Source organism: Hordeum vulgare, chromosome 3H, assembly GCF_904849725.1.
Source record: "Hordeum vulgare subsp. vulgare chromosome 3H, MorexV3_pseudomolecules_assembly, whole genome shotgun sequence".
NCBI lineage: Eukaryota > Viridiplantae > Streptophyta > Magnoliopsida > Poales > Poaceae > Hordeum > Hordeum vulgare.
Window position 1 is genome coordinate 212,451,074 of NC_058520.1, and position 20,206 is coordinate 212,471,279.

The 20,206-nt window shown below is 45.0% G+C and overlaps 1 protein-coding gene across 1 annotated transcript in view; it reads left to right on the forward strand.

Annotated features, from left to right (window-relative positions):
* The window catches only part of LOC123439812 (protein FAR1-RELATED SEQUENCE 5-like), a 44,801-nt gene extending 24,694 nt beyond the window's left edge, over window positions 1-20,107 (forward strand). The window contains exon 3 of the mRNA XM_045116476.1: window positions 20,039-20,107. Coding sequence (XP_044972411.1) covers window positions 20,039-20,107 — 69 coding nt within the window. The remainder of the gene's footprint in view (window positions 1-20,038) is intronic.
* The last annotated feature ends 99 nt before the right edge of the window (window positions 20,108-20,206 follow it).

Here is a 20,206-nt window from a genome sequence, read left to right on the forward strand (position 1 = left end):
CAAGTGAATCAAAGTCAAGTGACTCCAAAAGTCCATCGGCATGGAGTTTCTTCATGCGCTTTACACCAATATGACCTAAGCGGCAGTGCCATAAAAATATGGTGCTATCATTGTTAACTCTAACTCTTTTGGTCTCAATGTTATGTATGTGTGTATCACTATCAAGATTCAATATGAACAATCCTCTCACATTGGGTGCATGACCATAAAAGATGTTACTCATAGAAATAGAACAACCATTATTCTCTGACTTAAAAGAGTAACCGTCTCGCAATAAACAAGATCCAGATATAATGTTCATGCTCAACGCAGGCACTAAATAACAATGATTCAAGTGCATAACTAATCCTGATGGTAACTGAAGTGAAACTGTGCCGACGGCGATTGCATCAACCTTGGAACCATTTCCTACGCGCATCATCACTTTATCTTTCGCCAGCCTTCGTCTATTCCGCAGTTCCTGTTTCGAGTTGCAAATATGAGCAACAGAACCGGTATCGAATACCCAGGCACTACTACGGGAGCCGGTTAAGTACACATCAATAACATGTATATCAAATATACCTGATTTTTCTTTGGCCGCCTTCTTATCAGCCAGATACTTGGGGCAGTTGCGCTTCCAGTGACCCATACCCTTGCAATAGTAACACTCTGTTTCAGGCTTAGGTCCAGCTTTGGGTTTCTTCGTTGGATTGGCAACAGGCTTGCCGCTCTTCTTTGAATTACCCTTCTTGCCTTTGCCGTTTCTCTTGAAACTAATGGTCTTATTCACCATCAACACTTGATGCTTTTTACGGAGTTCAGACTCTGCGACTTTCAGCATCGCAAACAACTCGCCGGGTGACTTGTTCATCCCTTGCATGTTGTAGTTCAACACAAAGCCTTTATAGCTTGGCGGCAGTGATTGAAGGATTCTTCCAGTGATAGCCTCTTGCGGGAGTTCAATCCCCAGCTCAGCTAGACGGTTTGAGTACCCAGACATTTTGAGCACATGTTCACTGACAGACGAGTTCTCCTCCATCTTGCAAGCATAGAATTTATCGGAGGTCTCATACCTCTCGATCCGGGCGTTCTTCTGAAAGATGAACTTCAACTCCTGGAACATCTCAAATGCTCCATGACGCTCAAAGCAACGTTGAAGTCCCGGTTCTAAGCCATACAAGACTGCACATTGAACTACTGAGTAGTCCTCCTTATGTGTTAACCAAGCGTTCTTAACATCCTGGTCAGCCGTAGCGGGTGGTTCATCTCCTAGCGCAGCATTAAGGACATAATCCTTCTTCCCAGCTTGTAAGATTAGCTTAAGATTACGAGCCCAGTCTACAAAGTTGCTTCCATCATCTTTCAACTTAGCTTTCTCTAGGAACGTATTAAAATTCAGAGTGACTGTCGCGTGAGCCATGATCTACAACACAAATATATTCAAAGTGGACTTAGACTACGTTCAAGATAATTAGAGTTTAACTTAATCAAATTACTCGCTAAACTCCCACTCAAAAAGTACATCTCTCTAGTCATTTGAGTGGTTCATGATCCACTTACACTAGCTCAAGGCCGATCATCACGTGAGTTGAGTATAGTTTCAGTGGTAAGCATCCCTATGCTAATATATCATTTATATGATTCATGATCGACCTTTCGGTCTCATGTGTTCCGAGGCCATGTCTGCACATGCTAGGCTCGTCAAGCTTAACCCGAGTGTTTTGCGTGTGCAACTGTTTTGCACCCGTTGTATGTGAACGTTGAGTCTATCACACCCGATCATCACGTGGTGTCTCGAAACGACGAACTGTAGAAACAGTGCACAGTCGGGGAGAACACAATTTCGTCTTGAAATTTTAGTGAGAGATCACCTTATAATGCTACCGTCGTTCTAAGCAAAATAAGGTGCATAAAAGGATTAACATCACATGCAATTCATAAGTGACATGATATGGCCATCATCACGTGCTCCTTGATCTCCATCAACAAAGCACTCGCACGATCTTCTTGTCACCGGTGCCACACCATGATCTCCATCAACGTGTCGCCATCGGGGTTGTCGTGCTACTCATGCTATTACTACTAAAGCTACATCCTAGAAAAATAGTAAACGCATCTGCAAGCACAGACATTAGTTTAAAGACAACCCTATGGCTCCTGCCGGTTGCCGTACCATCGATGTGCAAGTCGATATTATCTATTACAACATGATCATCTCATACATCCAATATATCACATCACATCGTTGGCCATATCACATCACAAGCATACCCTGCAAAAACAAGTTAGACGTCCTCTAATTTTGTTGTTGCATGTTTTACGTGGTGACCATGGGTATCTAGTAGGATCGCATCTTACTTACGCAAACACCACAACGGAGATATATGAGTTGCTATTTAACCTCATCCAAGGACCTCCTCGGTCAAATCCGATTCAACTAAAGTTGGAGAAACTGACACTTGCCAGTCATCTTTGAGCAACGGGGTTACTCGTACCGATGAAACCAGTCTCTCGTAAGCGTACGAGTAATGTCGGTCCAAGCCGCTTCAATCCAACAATACCGCGGAATCAAGAAAAGACTAAGGAGGGTAGCAAAACGCACATCACCGCCCACAAAAACTTTTGTGTTCTACTCGAGAAGACATTTACGCATGAACCTAGCTCTGATACCACTGTTGGGGAACGTCGCATGGGAAACAAAATTTTCCTACGTGCACGAAGACCTATCATGGTGATGTCCATCTACGAGAGGGGATATTCGATCTACGTACCCTTGTAGACCGCACAGCAGAAGCGTTAGTGAACGCGGTTGATGTAGTGGAACGTCCTCACGTCCCTCAATCCGCCCCGCGAACCGTCCCGCGATCAGTCCCACGATCTAGTGCCGAACGGACGGCACCTTCGCGTTAAGCACACGTACAGCTCGACGATGATCTCGGCCTTCTTGATCCAGCAAGAGAGACCGAGAGGTAGATGAGTTCTCCGGCAGCGTGACGGCGCTCCGGAGGTTGGTGGTGATCTAATCTCAGCAGGGCTCCGCCCGAGCTCCGCAGAAACGCGATCTAGAGGTAAAACCGTGGAGATATGTGGTCGGGCTGCCGTGGCAAAGTTGTCTCAAATCAGCCCTAAAACCTCCGTATATATAGGGGGAGGAGGGGGAGCCTTGCCTTGGGGTCCAAGGACTCCCAAGGGGGTCGGCCGAGCCAAGGGGGGCAACCCTCCCCTTCCAAACCGAGTCCAACTAGGTTTGGAAGGAGGAGTCCTTCCCCCTTTTCCCACCTCCTCTTTTTTTCTCTTTGATTTTCTTCCTATGGCTCATAGGGCCTTCTTGGGCTGTCCCACCAGCCCACTAAGGGCTGGTGCGCCACCCCCAAGGCCTATGGGCTTCCCCGGGGTTGGTTGCCCCCCCCCCCCGGTGAACACCCGAAACCAATTTGTCATTCCCGGTACATTCCCGGTAACTCCGAAAACTTTCCGGTAATCAAATGAGGTCATCCTATATATCAATCTTCGTTTCCGGACCATTCCGGAAACCCTCGTGATGTCCGTGATCTCATCCGGGACTCCGAACAACATTCGGTAACCAACCATATAACTCAAATACGCATAAAACAACATCGAACCTTAAGTGTGCAGACCCTGCGGGTTCGAGAACTATGTAGACATGACCCGAGAGACTCCTCGGTCAATATCCAATAGCGGGACCTGGATGCCCATATTGGATCCTACATATTCTACGTAGATCTTATCGTTTGAACCTCAGTGCCAAGGATTCATATAATCCCGTATGTCATTCCCTTTGTCCTTCGGTATGTTACTTGCCCGAGATTCGATCGTCAGTATCCGCATACCTATTTCAATCTCGTTTACCGGCAAGTCTCTTTACTCGTTCCGTAATACAAGATCCCGTAACTTACACTAAGTCACATTGCTTGCAAGGCTTGTGTGTGATGTTGTATTACCGAGTGGGCCCCGAGATACCTCTCCGTCACACGGAGTGACATATGCCAGTCTAGATCCATACTAACTCAATGAACACCTTCGGAGATACCTGTAGAGCATCTTCATAGTCACCCGGTTATGTTGCGACGTTTGGTACACACAAAGTATTCCTCCGGTGTCAGTGATTTATATGATCTCATGGTCATAGGAACAAATACTTGACACGCAAAAAACAGTAGCAACAAAATGACACGATCAACATGCTACGTCTATTAGTTTGGGTCTAGTCCATCACGTGATTCTCCTAATGACGTGATACAGTTATCAAGCAACAACACCTTGTTCATAATCAGAAGACCCTGACTATCTTTGATCAACTGGCTAGCCAACTAGAGGCTTGCTAGGGACAGTGTTTTGTCTATGTATCCGCACATGTATATAAGTCTTCATTCAATACAATTATAGCATGGATAATAAACGATTATCTTGATACAGGAATTATAATAATAACTATATTTATTATTGCCTCTAGGGCATAATTCCAACAGATGAAGCATACGAATTCTCCATAGGGTATAATTTGTGCCATCAAAGTCAAAGATGCCATTGTGCACTAATCCAATAGTCGACATCGATACTCTCTAGGTCGTGAAACCTAATTAAAGAGAGACCTAGCTCTGATACCAATTGAAAAGACCTCAATGACGCCTAGAGGGGGGTGAATAGGCTATTTAAAAACTTCTTCGGATTTGGCTTGAAACCATCCGGAGTTCATCTCATCCGTCCCAAGTTGTCTTTGTTTTTCCCCGCCCTCCCGCCCTTTTTTCAATGTTTGGATTTCATCCAAGTGCCTACTTATTCAGTGATGCTTCCGCTACCTCTTCTTCCTTTTGTAGCCGGTGATTCATTGCGAAGATTCTCAGGAGATTCGTGTTCCTCTTTATTCATTCTTGTCATCTTTCCGGTGAATTTAATTCAGTTGTCTGTGTTGATCATATCCTATTCATCCTTGTAATTCTTCCTATGTTGGAGTTTCTTGTCAGCCTATCTTGTTTTTATTTTCTATCTATCCTACCCGGAGTGTTGAAGATATCTCAGAGTTTCTTGTTTCAGATCTTTAATTATTTCGAGGTGCTCTACCTCATCTAGTTTTCATTTGTACCGGTGCAATATCTCTCTTTCTAAGAAATCTTTTCTAACGGTGGTTTCTTTGAGTGGGCCCATAACCCACAGGTTTTCCCAGGATCTTATCTCGCTCTTGTAATCTTTCCAGGAGATCTCTAATTCTTTCAACTATGACGTAAGTATGTTTTCCATCAGTCATATTACTTCTTAAAGATCTATTTGAATTAATTCTCATAGTTGGCTCAACCTTTCGTTCTTCATTATTCTAGAGTGTCTCAGTAATTCTTGGTCTTGTTCTCATCATCATTCTCATCTTGCATTCAAAGGAGTGTTTCTCTCAATCTTGGTCCATTCTCTTCATGATTCATCGTTTTAGCCTTCTGGCATCATCTTGAATTATTCCCAATCGTGGGTAATTCCTTTCGTGCTATCCGGTGCTTCTCTGAGTTGTTTTCATTCTCGATCCTCCGAAGGCCATCATTTTAGAAGATTCTTTGTTCTCAGCTTTCAGCTTTCATCCACAATTCTACTCAATTGTTGTCTCTTTGTTCGTCTCTCGATTATCCGGTGTCTTGTTTAAGTTTTTATCTTAGGTGGATCATGATCTCTTCATTCTCTTGTATCTCGATTAATTCATGGTGTCCCCATTTATTTGTGAACTCTTACCAGTGCATCCTTCAATCATGCCTCAAGTGATGCTTATCTCTCTCCTCAATCATTTCTAGAAGATTAAGTCGTATGCTAATTCCGTGCTTATCATCAATTAAACTTGATGAAGGATAAACATAACATAATTCTTATTCTTGCTCTTAATAATCTGAATTCTTCTTCTAGAGTGGCTCATGATATCAATTCCTTGTTCTCAAAGTGTTCTTATCTTTTCTTTCCGGAGTTCCCAGTTTTGTCAATTATCTCTTTGTGAAGCTTCTTCGAAGTCTTGCAAGGTTACAATCTTATTCTTTCATCCTTCTTATCTTTGCATCATCCTTTTCATACGGAGGCTCGTCATGGTGATTCTTCAAGGATGTGTTTTTTTCTCAAAGTGTTCTTCAACATTCCTCTTGGAGTACCTCAAGTATCCTTTCTCTTGCATCTCCAGTGCATTTGTTCTTCCTTTATCCTTTGAGGTGGTATTATAGCATTCTTGTTAGTGTAGGAGCCTCGAAGAGTTTTCCTTTCAAGAATGAGATAATTAATCCACCAATTCTTTGATCATGAGATATTTCAACCCATGATTTCTTCTTTGAGCTATCTTGGTTTGGATTTCACCTAAAGCTTTTTCCTATGGATTGTTGCTATCATGGTGCTTGTCATTAATCCCAGTTCTAATGCACCCTCGGTGTAAGAAGTTTTGATATCTTTGCTTTCAACTATCCATGTTTCTTTTAGTGGTTGGTTGTCACCTCATATATGTTGAGATGATTTTCATAAGCCCACTTGAAAAGACCTCGATGACGCCTAGAGGGGGGTGAATAGGCTATTTAAAAACTTCTTCGGATTTGGCTTGAAACTAATGCGGAAATAAACTAAGAGGGTACTTGTCAAGCACAAATCCTAAATGCACTAGGCACTGCAACATGTATCAACAACACGATCTACCAAGATGGACACAATACAGTTACTAACAAGCACAAGTAAGTTACACAAACTTACTTGAGCTATATCACACGACAAGTAGGTGAACAACACAAGATACTAGATCACACTATATCACACGATATATCAAAGGCTGCAAGTATGAACGTGTGGATATAGAGGGTATGCTTGAATGATTAATCTTGTACAAGAAATATCCAACACAATATAATGAGCACAAACAATATGCAATGTATGTATGCTCAAGTAACACAAGTAAACCACAAGTAAGGAGTTAGGGTTAAGGATAACCAAGGTCACTGAGACGAAGATGTATCCCGATGTTCACTTCCTTGGAGGGAAGCTAGTCACCGTTAGAGAGGTGGATGTTACCACGAAGGCACACCAACGCCATGAAGGCTCACCCTATTCTCCATTTGAGATAACACCACGAAGGCGTTTCTGAACCACTAGTGGTAAGCCTTTGAGGTGGCTTCCAAACCCTCACAAACTTTTCCGGGGGAAATCACACGGATTGATTCCTCTCCGAAGAACTCCTACCGCCTAGGAGTCTCCAACCTCCAAGAGTAACAAGATCACGGGGAATGCTCAAAACTTGCTCAAATCACAAATAGCTTGGGTTGAGAGAAGGAGAGGGAGACGATCTATCTTTTGATTGGAACAACTCTCAAAGGGGCTCACAAATGCTCTTGGGATCTAAGATTTGGAGTGAGCAAATGTGTGTGAGGTGGAAATGTGTTCTTATGAGGATAAGGCTGTGTTAGGCCACCCTCTCACGAAATGGGAGGGGGGTATTTATAGAGGGGAGAGAAAAAGAGCCGTTGGGGACACTTTAAGTCACATAGGGTCCGGACGTCCGACAGTTGTCGGAAGTCCGGGCGTCCGCGAGGGGTCGGACGTCCGACGGGGGTCGGTCGTCCGAGGCGTGTAGATACGATTGAAACTATTTTGAATTAAACAGCGACCGGACGTCCGACAGGGGTCGATCGTCCGAGGCCTGAAGATACGACTGAACCTATGTTGAATTTATCATCCACCGGACGTCCGGAGAGGACCGGAAATCCGAGTTATACAGCTCAACTTCTACTGGTGGTAGGTTCCGGATTTCCGACGGGTGTCGGACGTCCGGCGCTCGGACGTCCGGAGGGAGCCGGATTTCCGAGATATAGAACTCAACTTCTAGTGGTGCAGGCTTCCGGATTTCCGGGTCTTGGCTGGACATCCGGGCCTCAGACGTCCGGAGGGAGCCGGAAGTCCGAGTTATATGGCTCTGATTTCTCTGGTATAGGATTCCGGATTTCCGAACTTGTCGGTCGTCCGGTCCTCGGACGTTCGGAGAAAGCCGGATGTCCGAGGCACTGGTTCTGTTTTTAGATAACAACAAAGCAGTGGAGATGTGGTCTGAGCAGAAAGTGATGATGTAGTTTGAGCAAGTTCATCGCAAAACCTGTGATCCCCTCTTAATAGTGTGGGATCCCTAAGGACTCAAGAATCATAAAAGAGTACTGATGATCCATAGTTGAGTGTATACTTTTATTCGCTGATCATCACTCCGCACAACTAACGTCAAAGGAACTGATACCTTTGAGTTAGCCCTTTCACCTGAGCTTGATGTTGTTGTTCCTTCTTGGCTCAAGTTGAAAGCAAGACATGATGAAGTCTTCAAGTAGCTTTCCCATACACAATGCGGAAAGCCTAGCTTATGTATTCATCTTCATTTGTCCACCATGTGAACATTCACAAGAATCAAGCATGTAGTGCTCAGGAATGCTTATCTTGATCTTGTCCTTGTTAGCACATGAGGTTGTCCTTATCAACATCCTTGTTAGCTTATGTTTCAATGATATATTCGTGCTGATCCACTTGAACTTGCACACCACAATCTTGATGACGATCACCACTTGACGTCATCCTTCATGGGTTGTATGAGATCTTTCTTTTGACGCAAGCCCAATGAAAGCACACCTAACCCCCACACAGGAGTCTCACAAAGACCATGGGTTAGTACACAAACACGTAATGGACAATGCTTACCATACCATGGGATCACTTGATCCCTCTCGGTACATCTTATACGCTTTGTGTGTTGATCATCTTGATTTACTCTTTGTCTGAGATCTTGATCAACCTAGTGTTTCTATGACCATTCTTTGGATAATACCTTGAATAACATCTTGGTCATCATATAAACTCCTTGAACCCAACAGATGGACTTCAAGAAGTGCCTATGGACAAATCCCATAAATATAACTTAAGGCAACCATTAGTGCATAGGAATTGTCATCAATTACCAAAACCACATATGGAGATATATGCTCTAACACCACTACTATCTTGTTCTTCGTTGTTAGTTTTCTAACTACTACGTCAATTCTCTGTACGAAGGCTCTTCAAGTCTATTGTGATGATAGTTGGCATTCTTTCTTCATTCTCTTCTTCTGCTTGAGCTAGTTCATATTCTCTTGTTCCGTAGGCATTCTGATGTTGCTCTTTTGGGTCTATCATGCTGTTCTATCAAGATCATGGTGTTCCCTTGTTCTATTTAGTTGTTTGTTATGTATATTGTCGAATTCTCTCTTCGTATCGAATTTTTTGTCCCATTTTCCTACCGAAGTGCTGCCGAAATTTTCCATGAATTCTTGCTTGTTTCTCATATCATTCCTCATCTCTTTGCAACTTTCAAGGATCGTTGGTTTCACTCGTTTGTCAAAGAAGCGACTAAGTTTTTACCTCGTGTTCTTTCTCATCCTCTCCCCCCTTTCATTCTTGGATCTCGGGGCGAGATCCTCTTGTAGTGTAGGAGAGTTGTGACAGCCCGATGCCGACGTTCCAAAAGATTCCCCCTTCTTTTCCGTTTCCGTCGTGTCATATTTTGTTTGTTGCATCATCATGTAGATTGCATCGTCGCATCATGCATGGCATCTTGCATCGTCTGTCGCGCCTGGTGTTTTGAGTGTTGTGCTTCGAGTGATCACCGAGTCGTAGTACGAGGGTAGCTCCTCCTCTCTCTCCTCTTATTTCTTTCTTTGTGGTTTTGCTAAAGTTTCCGTTTTAACCCCTTTTAAAAATCATCTTCTTTTAAAAATCATTTTACTAAATGTGGGGGCAACCCCTAGATTTTGCTTTATTTTTCCTTTGTTATTTGTTTTAAAACCAGTGACCCTTTTATTTATAAAAGGGGTTTGATTTATTTTATTCTTTTGAAAATGGGTTTTAATTTTAATTATTCAAAAGGTTTTATTTTATTTCTTTTAAAAATGCCCAACTATTTCTTACAGTTGGGAAATTTTTTTTCAAAAGAGTCAAAAACCTTTATTTTATTTTATTTTTGTTAAAAGCTTTCTTCGTTTTAAATTGTCTGATTCAAAACAAGGGGTTTAAAAATTTAAAAACACTAGGGGGAGGGAGCCCAGCCGAGCAGGCCAAGGCCCAGCTGGCCCACCTACCCCGCTACCCTAGCGAGCACGACCCCTCGCTCGGTTCGATCCCTGTCTTCCTCCTCGAGCCCTGCCGCCGCCTCTCCCTCCTCCCTGTCCCGCCGCATCGCCCTGTGCCTCGCCATGGCTGCCGAGCGCCGCCGGCCTCGGCCTCGCCTCCTGGTCGCCGCCAAGCCCCCGTCGCCGCCTCCCTCTCCTGCGCCCCGGTCTCCCGAGCCCCCTCCTCCTCGAGCCCGCGCCGTCCCCACGCCCCGCGCAGTCGCCAGCCTCTTGCTCGCCGTGCCGCTTCGCTGCCCGCCGCCGCCGGCTGTTCCCCTGGGATGCGGTCCCCCAAGCCTCCCCTCAGCCTCGCCCCTCGAACTCGCCGCCTCTCCGCGTCTCCAGCGCCGACGCCCGCACCTCACGTCACCGCGCCCGCCTGCCCGAGCTACCCGTCGCCGGTGCGTCATCCCCGCCGGTGTGCTCGCCTCCCTGCCGCAGGAGCTCGTCGAGCTCGCGTCCCCGCCGCCTTGGTCCCGTGAGCGTTGCTCTGCCGAGCTGCTGCCTGTTGCTGCGTCGCTGTTGTTGTGGGCATGCTGCCAGCCTGCTTGTCGTGGTGATGCTGCTGCTTGCTGCAGCCGCTGCTGGTTCCTGCTACCGTTGTTGATGCGCTTGCTGCTATGCTGTTGTTGCCTTGCTTGTGTCGCTGCTGTGCGATTGCTGCGTGTCGTTTGCTGTAGTGCCTTGCTGCTTGCTTGCTTGCTGTCGCGTTGCTTGCTATCGCTTGCTGCTTGCTGTCGCCGCTGCCATTGCCTGCTTGCCGTTTTACTACTGGCTGTAGATGATGTAGCTGCTTGTGCTGAGATTAGTTGCTGCTTGTGCCGAGGTGGTTTGCTGCTGCTGTTAGTTGCTAGTTGTTGTTGCTAAGTTGTAGATGCTAGCTGTAGCTGCCAGTTGGATTTTGCTGCTTGCTTGTTGTCGTTGCCGACGGTCGTTGCTGTTGTGTCGCCGTTGTCACCGTCATCCCCGCCACCGTGAGTCATCGACAAATTCGACGAGCACCACGTCGTCCTTGACGAACCCCGAACATCGACAAAGACGTGATCGACTACCGACGCCGAAGACCCGAGAAGCACGACGCCGAGCGATCGACTACCGACGCCGAAGACCCGAGAACCACGACGCCGAGCGAACGACTACCGTCGACGAGACCGTGTACGACTACTTCCACGACGACCACAACCTCCACGACGTCCGCTTCGACCGAACCCCTCCGATTCGCACGCGTCGAAGGTATACCGATGGGACGTTGTCGTGACCGCGTGCATGTGATGTATGAGTTGAATGTATGTTTGCACCGTATGTTTGACCGTTGCACGTTGTCCCTCTATGTTGTGCCCGACACATGGGAACCCGGTAGCGGGATCACCCCATCTTTATTTAACGTTCCCGCACACGTTTACTGTATGTTGGCACGATATCTCGACAAGTTATCGGGATAGGAACGTTGTCGTGGCATCGTTTCTGTCTTGCCGACATAGTTCCCCTTTCGCTCGCCGTGGCGACACTTGTTTCTGTCTCTTCTTGCCGTGGTGTTGATGAACTCTCATGCATGACGCATTCATGGCATATAAATCTTGTGTTGCATGCCTCTTGTGTCATAGCTCCGTTCTATGCTCCGCGTGTTAACCGTCTAGGATGCCATGTAGGATCACCGCTTCACCTCTTGCCATGTTAACAACATTTAATATTGCGTGTTAAATAATCGGGAGTGAATTAAATAATTAATCGTGGAGTTTCGTCGATATGCAACCCGTTGCATATCGAGCTTCACTTAATGTGTAGAGTTGTGTGAGGTGAATTGCCATCCATCCCTTGAATCATTGAACTGTTCACGCATCATAGTAGGTTGTGCATCATGTTGTGCATCGTGTGGTGAATATCTGTGTTGATGTTTGTTTCTGGTTTGCTCCATCTCGATAGAGTTCCGCAAGCATGTCGGAATGTGAGGACCCGTTCGACTACGTTGGTTCGCCGACTTCACACAGTTGTTCTTCTTCCAAGCGGGATCTCAGGCAAGATGACCATTTCCCCGGATATCATTACTATCATTGACATGCTAGTTTTATCGCTTCTACCGCTTATGTCTCGTTGCCTACCACATGTTAAATATCAGCCTCTCTACAATGCCATGATAACCTTCAACCTGTTCGACCTAGCAAACCACTGATTGGCTATGTTACTGCTTGCTTAACCATGTTGTTAGCGTTGCTAGTTGTAGGTGTAGTTGCTTCCATGTGACAACATGGGTTCCTTGTTATATCACCATATTAATGCTATTTAATTTAATGCACATTATACTTGGTAAAAGGTGGAAGGCTCGGCCTTTCTAGCCTGGTGTTTTGTTCCACCTTTGCCCCCTTAGTTTTCGGCTACCGGTGTTATGTTCCATAAACGAGCGCTCCTAACACGATCGGGGTTGTTATGGGGACCCCCTTGATAATTCGTTTTAGATTAAAGTTGGTCTGTCAAGGCCCAACTTTGGTACTACATTTGCCTAATAACTAATGAACTGCATAGGGAGTAATTAGCCCGAGGAAATTTAATCAACCCACTGGCCAGTGCTCCTCATGAGTGTTGGCCCCACCTGAGCGATGTCCGGCGCCCCTCTGGTCACCCGGAGGTTTAGCGATCCCGACGTCTAGCTCATCCGCCGTGTCTGAGAACGAGGTACGCGACTCCTATCGGGATCGTCGACACGTCGGGCGACCTTCCTGGTTTAGTTTTACCTTTGATGAGATATCTTGTGCATCGGGATTCCGGTGATGCTTTGGGTAAACTCAGAGTTGAGGTTTTCCACTAGGGAATCCGACAAGATCGCGAGCTTCGTGGTTGAGGATTTCTATGCGGCTTGTGGTAATTTGTGATGGACTAGTTGGAGCACCCCTGCAGGGTTAAATCTTTCGGAAAGCCGTGCTCGCGGTTATGTGGCAACGTGGAAACTTTGTTTAACACTGGTTCTAGATAACTTGAAGTTAACTTAATTAAAATATGCCAACTGTGTGCGTAACCGTGACTGTCTCTTTCGTGAGTTCCTTCTCCAATCGAGGACACGGTGGGGTTATGTCTGACGTAGGTAGGTGTTCAGGATCATTCATTTGATCATCAGTAGTTCACGTCTGTTATGCGGAGATCTTCCCCCTCTTATTTCTTGTACTCGTAAGTTAGCCACCATATATATATGCTTAGTCGCTGCTACAACCTCACCACTTAACCATGCCTCACCCATTAAGCTTTGCTAGTCTTGATACCTTTGGACATGAGATTGCCGAGTCCCCTGTGGCTCACAGATTACTACAACACCAGTTGCAGGTACAGGTAAAGGTTACTTGACGCGAGTGTGTTGATTGTTCGTTTGGAGTTGCTTCTTCTTCTTCGATCTAGGATGGGTTCGACGCCGGCAGCCTGGGATAGCAAGGATGGACGTCGTTCTTCTTTTGTCGTTTGTTTTCGTCCGTAGTCGGACCCTGCTCTTACTCTTGATGAATATGTAATGTACTGTTGTGACTCTGATGTAGCTTGTGGCAAGTGTATGCCAATTCTATATATATATATATATATATATATATATATATCTTCTTTTCAGTACATGTACTTGTAACGATATCCATTCTTGCGACACGACGAGATGCGCTTCTATCCCTGACGAGGCCCTCGTGACAAATTGAGGATAGGGTCGCATCCTGGGCGTGACAGCCATGGGTTCAGAGACCTATGCCCTTTCCTCCTAAGCCATCCAAGAAAAAGGATGATGAGGATTTTGAGCGCTTTATTAAAATGTTGAGACCCGTCTTTCTCCAGATGCGGTTAATTGATATGCTCAAAATGTATCCATATGCCAAGTACATGAAAGATACCGTGACCAATAAACGGAAGATACCAGATCCTGAGATCTCCACCATGCTTGCCAATTACACTTTCAAAGGTGGAACTCCTAAGAAACTTGGTGATCCCAGAGTGCCCACTTTACCTTGCTCCATTAAAGGAAACTACGTAAGAACTGCCTTATGTGACCTTGGAGCCGGTGTTAGTGTTAGGCCTCTCTCTCTTTATCGTAGACTTGAACTGGATAAGTTGACACCCACTAAAATTTCTCTGCAAATGGGCGACAAATCAACTGCTTTCCCTGTCGGCATTTGCGAGGACATGCCTGTTGTGGTTGCTAACACCACTATCTTAACAGACTTTGTTATCCTGGATATTCCCGAGGACGATGCCATGGCTGTCATCCTCGGAAGACCCTTTTTAAACACTGCAGGGGCTGTTATAGATTACAACAAAGGCAATGTCACTTTCCATGTCAACGGTAATGAGCATACAGTGCACTTCCCGAAGAAACGATATCAAGTACATTGCATCAATGCTATCGAAAAAACTTCATCGATTCTTATTGGGAGCTTTGAATGCCCTATTCCTCGTGTTAAGATGAAGTATGATTTGCTTGTTGGGGAGATTCATATCCCCATTGAGGTGACTTAGTGGCTATTCGACAATTCTTCGTTTCCTTTTGCGATTTGAAAAGGTTTTGTCATGAGGATGTGATCAACCCCATTGACGGATTTCATTCGATGACCATGAAATGGATGAATCAAAGAGTCACAAACCTATGTTTTAAGCTTTCACTTTCTGTTGCTTAGAAGAAAAATGATAGGTTTAGTTTAGTTTTCCCTGTTTTCTGTCTTAGCGTCCGGTGGAAAAGTACCCCGAAAATAAAAGTTCTCTGAACGCTGTGAAAATAAAATATGATTTTTTCTAGAATATTTGAAAAATACTGGGACTGAGAGCTGGCCTGGGGGCCACACCAGTGGGCCACAAGCCCTGTCACCACGGCCTCCCCCCTGGCCGCGGCCACCAAGCTTGTGGGGCCCACAGGGACCCCCCTGCACTCATTCCAGCTCCCATCCTCTTCTTCTACCTCCAGAAAAAATTGTTTCGTAGCTCAAACCCGTGTTCTTGCTCATTTGGTTGTGATTTTCGATCTCCTTGCTCAAAGCACCATTCTCCGAACCGTTTTGGGGAAATTACTCCTTGGTAAGTGACTCCTCCATTGGTCCAATTAGTTTCTACTCTAGTGTTTTATCCTTCGCGTATTCTTGCTACCTTGGTGACCTTGTTCTTGAGTTTGAAATGTTGATTTTAGCTGGTCCCAAGTAGTTTTAGCGCGTGATACGGTCTCTCGGCACTAGTAGGAGTAGTTGCTACAAGGTGTGTTGGTCTTTATTCACTTTTCTCTTGAACTTCAAAAATTTCAGCAAAAAGAAATTATGTTCAGGAGGAAGTTTCATGGTGGTTCCTCAAGTAAGAAGGGTCCCCGTCTTCTCTATTAGGGAGCCCGGTCCTTATCAACTAAGGGACGCACCTGTACAACCATGTGAATGGCCTTCCGATGAGTTCATGATCGAAGCAGGCTTCAAGGATGAGTTTGATGCACTTGTCCGCAATGCCGGGTTAGAAGAATTCCTCTCGGATAAATGTGAACAGTATGTTATGCTCACTGCCTCTTTCGTGCGTAGATTTAAATTTTCAGTTGGCTGTGACTCATCCATACTGTTTGATCTGTATGATTAATCCTACACCATGGATTTAGAGGATTTCAATAGGATTTGCAAGATACCTGATGGGGGTAGTCTTAATGATCCTGCTAAGTCTTCGGTTAGAGATTTTGTCTCTAGTATAACTGTTGGAGAAACTAGAGACATCACGCAAGCTACCATAGGAAGCATTCATTTCCCTGCCTTGCACTACTTTGCCCTCTTCATAGGTAGATGCATTAACGGCAAGGTTGAACATTGTCACCTGTGCGCACCCGACCTTACTATCCTTAAGAGCGCAGTGACGGGTGACAAAAGCTTCAACATGGGAGCTATTATAGCAAGGAGGCTGAATAAGAATGCTATTGATGGGGATTTATTTGGTGGGATCTATGCCACTCGCATAGCAAATTTTCTTGGAGTACCCATCCGCGGAGGAGATCCCCCGCTCCATACAGCTTTACTTGACCACGTCGCTATGACACGCTACCAGTTCCTTGAGAGGGATGATGCATCCCTCCTATACCGATTGATATTTAACTGGCAACGTGTTTTCCATATTACCCTTCCTGCTCCTGCTTTCTTTGACTTTCATGTAAAACGGAGATATTACATAACCAGAGGAGAGGCAGAGGAGTATGAGAGGGAGGCGATGGCTGCTCGTCTTCGTGAGGCACCTATTCAGGCAGTGGCTGCAGCGCTCCCGTATAACCCCGATTATGATTTTGGGTTTCGCCAGGACCGTCCTTGGGAGTAGACCAATCTAGGCCAAAAGCCTAAGCTTGGGGGAGTACGTGTTCTCACCAGTTTTACATTCTTACTTATGCTTTCACTTTGTTAGTCGGTGTTTACACTTTGCCACTCTATTATCCATGCTAGTTTATTTTCGTTTTCCTGTTTTCTTGTTTTGTGTCCTTTTGAGAAAACCCAAAAATATTTTCCTTTCTTCTTTTGCTTGTTGGGAGCTTTCCCGTGTAAATAGTTTTCTTTTTCTTTGGGTCAAGGTAGAAGATATTGGTTACAATGTTTAGAGGCTCTTGCATGCATACATGTTTAGCTTTCAAAGAGCCATATTACTTTGTCTTCTCCTTTGTGTTTGCCTGCAGATTCCAGCTTTAGTCCAATGCACGACCACTCTTATTATTGTTCACATCGTTCGATCGTGCAAGTGAAAGGCAATAATGATGATATATGATGAAGTGACTGAGACTTTAAAGCTGGTATGAACTCTATCTATTTTGTTTTTGTAAATATGACTAGCTTGTCGTCCCAGATTCAGCTTTGTTGAGAGAGAACCATGTTTGCAATGACAACTTAGAGATCATAGTTTCTCATGCCATGCTTAATTAGCTAGGAGCTTATAATGGCTTGTCTTGAATGCCAACATAGATTTTGAGATGACTATGATGTAGTATGATAGGATGGTATTCTCCTTTGAATGATTCAAATGGCCTGACTTGGCGCATGTTCATGCATGTAGTTGAAACAAAATTAACATAGCCTCTATGATGTTCGTGTTCATGGTGATTTATATCCTCCTCATGCTTGCACTCAATGTTAGTCAAACTCATTGCATCTTGATGACTGTTGTCGCTCTCTAGTTGGTCGCTTCCGAGTCTTTTGCTAGCCTTCACTTGTACTAAGCGAAATACTGCTTGTGCATCCACTTCCATGAACCCAAAAGTTTTTCCATGAGAGTCCACCATACCTACCTATTTGCGGTATCTAGTCGTTCCAAGTAAATTTGCATGTGCCATTCTCTAAACCTTCAAGAAATAACCTGTTTTGCATGCCTGAACCGCTCATGTGGTGACAGGGGGCTATTGGTATCTTCCATGTTAGGCGTGTTATCCTCGACATGTGTTTATTCACTGTCATTCACGAGAAAGGGGTCGGTAATTGGAATGCCCGGTTCCACGCTTAAATCGAAAACATAACTGTAAAACAAGACTCCCCCCGGATTGATGCTAGTATGGACGGTACCCGAGGATTCGGCTAGCCGTGGAGTGTGATTGATTGGTGGTGGGGGAGTTAAACTTTACTTTTCTGTTTGGGAACCGCCTATAGCATGAGTAGCATGGAAGATATTGAGAACTCTTGGTCATTGCATTGATAATGAAAGCATGCCACCCAAAATTATTATCTCTATTTTAAAAGCTTGAGCTCTAGCACCTTTGCAAATCAATGCTTCCCTCTGCGAAGGGCCTGTCTATTTATTTTCCTGTTGAGTCATCCTCTTCTTATACAAGCACCAATTAGAGAGCACCTCTGTCATTTTTATGCTTTGTTTTTTATTGATATTGAGTATGACTATGACTGGATCTTCGTTGCTATGAATTAAAATGTTTAGTCAACCCTTGATCTTTGAAAGTGCTCTGCATTTATGTTTTGCGGTCTCAGAAAGAGCTAGCGAGATACCACCTATTCATATTGCTTCATGCTTGTTTCGATTGAATTGTTGGTATCTGAAACTCATTATTATTTGCTCGCTAGCTGATTATGCCATTGATATTAGTTTACCGTGAGACCTTTGTGTCACTTGCTTATGTGGTTAACTTGTGATCTTGCTGAAATTCTGGTTATGAGTTAGACATAGTTGCAACAACAAGATCAAACAGAGTTTGTCAAAGTTTTTCTCTCTCTTTCAGTTTGTCAACTGAGTTGCTTGAGGACAAGCAAGGTTTTAAGCTTGGGGGAGTTGATACGTCTCCATCGTATCTACTTCTCCAAACTCTTTTTCCCTTGTTTTGGACTCTAATTTGCATGATTTGAATGGAACTAACCCGGACTGACGCTGTTTTCAGCAGAATTGCCTTGGTGTTGTTTTTGTGCAGAAATGAAAGTTCTCGGAACGTCCTGAAAATTTACGAAGAATATTTCTGGAAAATATGAAAAATACCTGCGCAAAGATCCACCGGAGGGGGTGAGCCTGTGGGCCACAAGCCCTGTGGCCGCGACCCCCCCCCCAGGCCACGCCGTCAGGGTTTGTGGGGCCCACGTGGCTCCGCCGCCTCCAAACTCAGCTCTATATATTCCCTTTCGTCCCGGAAAAAAAATCAAGAGAGAAGATTTCATCACGTTTCACGATCCAGAGGCACCGCCACATCCCGTTCTTCATCTCGAGGGCAGATTTGGAGTCCGTTTTGGGTTCCGGATCAAGGAGATCGTCGCCATCGTCATCATCAACCTTCTTCCCTCTCCAATTCCATGAAGCTCTTCATCGTTCGTGAGTAATCTATCTGTAGGCTCGCTGGGCGGTGATGAGTAGGATGAGATCTATCATGTAATCGAGTTAGTTTTGACGGCGATTATCCCTAATATCCATTATGTTCTGAGATTGATGTTGCTACTACTTTGTCATGCTTAATGCTTGTCACTAGGGCCCGAGTGCCATGATTTCAGATCTGAAATTATTATGTTGTCACCAATATATGTGTGGTTTAGATCCGATCTTGCAAGTTGTAGTTACCTACTATGTGTTATGATCCGGCAACCCCGGAGTGACAATAACCGGAACACTCCCGGTGATGACCATAGTTTGAGGAGTTCATGTGTTCACCAAGTGCTAATGCGTTGGTCCGGTTCTTTATTAAAAGGAGAACCTTAATATCCCATAGTATCCATTTGGACCCCACTGCCACGGGAAGGATGGACAATAGATGTCATGCAAGTTCTTTTCCCTAAGCACGTATGACTACACACGGAATGCATGCCTACATCACATCGACGAACGGGAGCTAGCCACATATCTCTCCGTGTTATAATTGTTGCATGATGAATGTCATCCAACGAATCACCGATCCATGGCCTACGAGTTTGTCCCACTGCTGTTGTTACTTGTTTCGCTCTGCTGCTGTTACTACTGTTGGTGCTACTGTTACTTGCTACCACTGTTACTTGCTTTGTCCTGCTGCTGCTGCCACTATTGTTGCTACTGCTGTTACTCGCTACTCCTGCTACTTGCTACTGCTGTCACTACTGCTGTTCCTTGCCATTGCGACTACTCGTTACACTGCTGCTACCTGCTACAATACTTTTCTGGCGCCATTGATACTTCAGTTGGGAATAATCTGCCTTGTCAACAGATCGTTTCTGGCACCGTTGCTATCATACTACCTTTGCTGCCTATATCCTGCTTGCAGATACTAATCTTTCAGGTGTGGTTGCGCTGACACCTCAAGTGCTAATACTGGAGAATATCCTTTCATTCCCATCGTGTCGAACCAACAAATTTGGGTTGAATACTCTACCCTCAAAAACTGTCGCGATCCCACACGCTGGTGGGCCTTTGCAAGACAATTGCTCATTGTTGAGCAACTGGAAGCAACTCTTTGCTGGCGCCGTTGCCGTGGAGGCATCAAGTCAGGAATAGTTGCATGTCAACAGTTGGCCTCTCAAGCTTGTAGCAATGATTATGCCTACAAAATACTAAATGATGCAGCTCATAACCTTTAGCCCATTATTGTTGGAGCAAAAAAAGGGAGACTGCAAGAACAGCGGGAATCACAGCAGCAGCAGCACACCCAACAACAAAACACGGTACAACATGAGCAG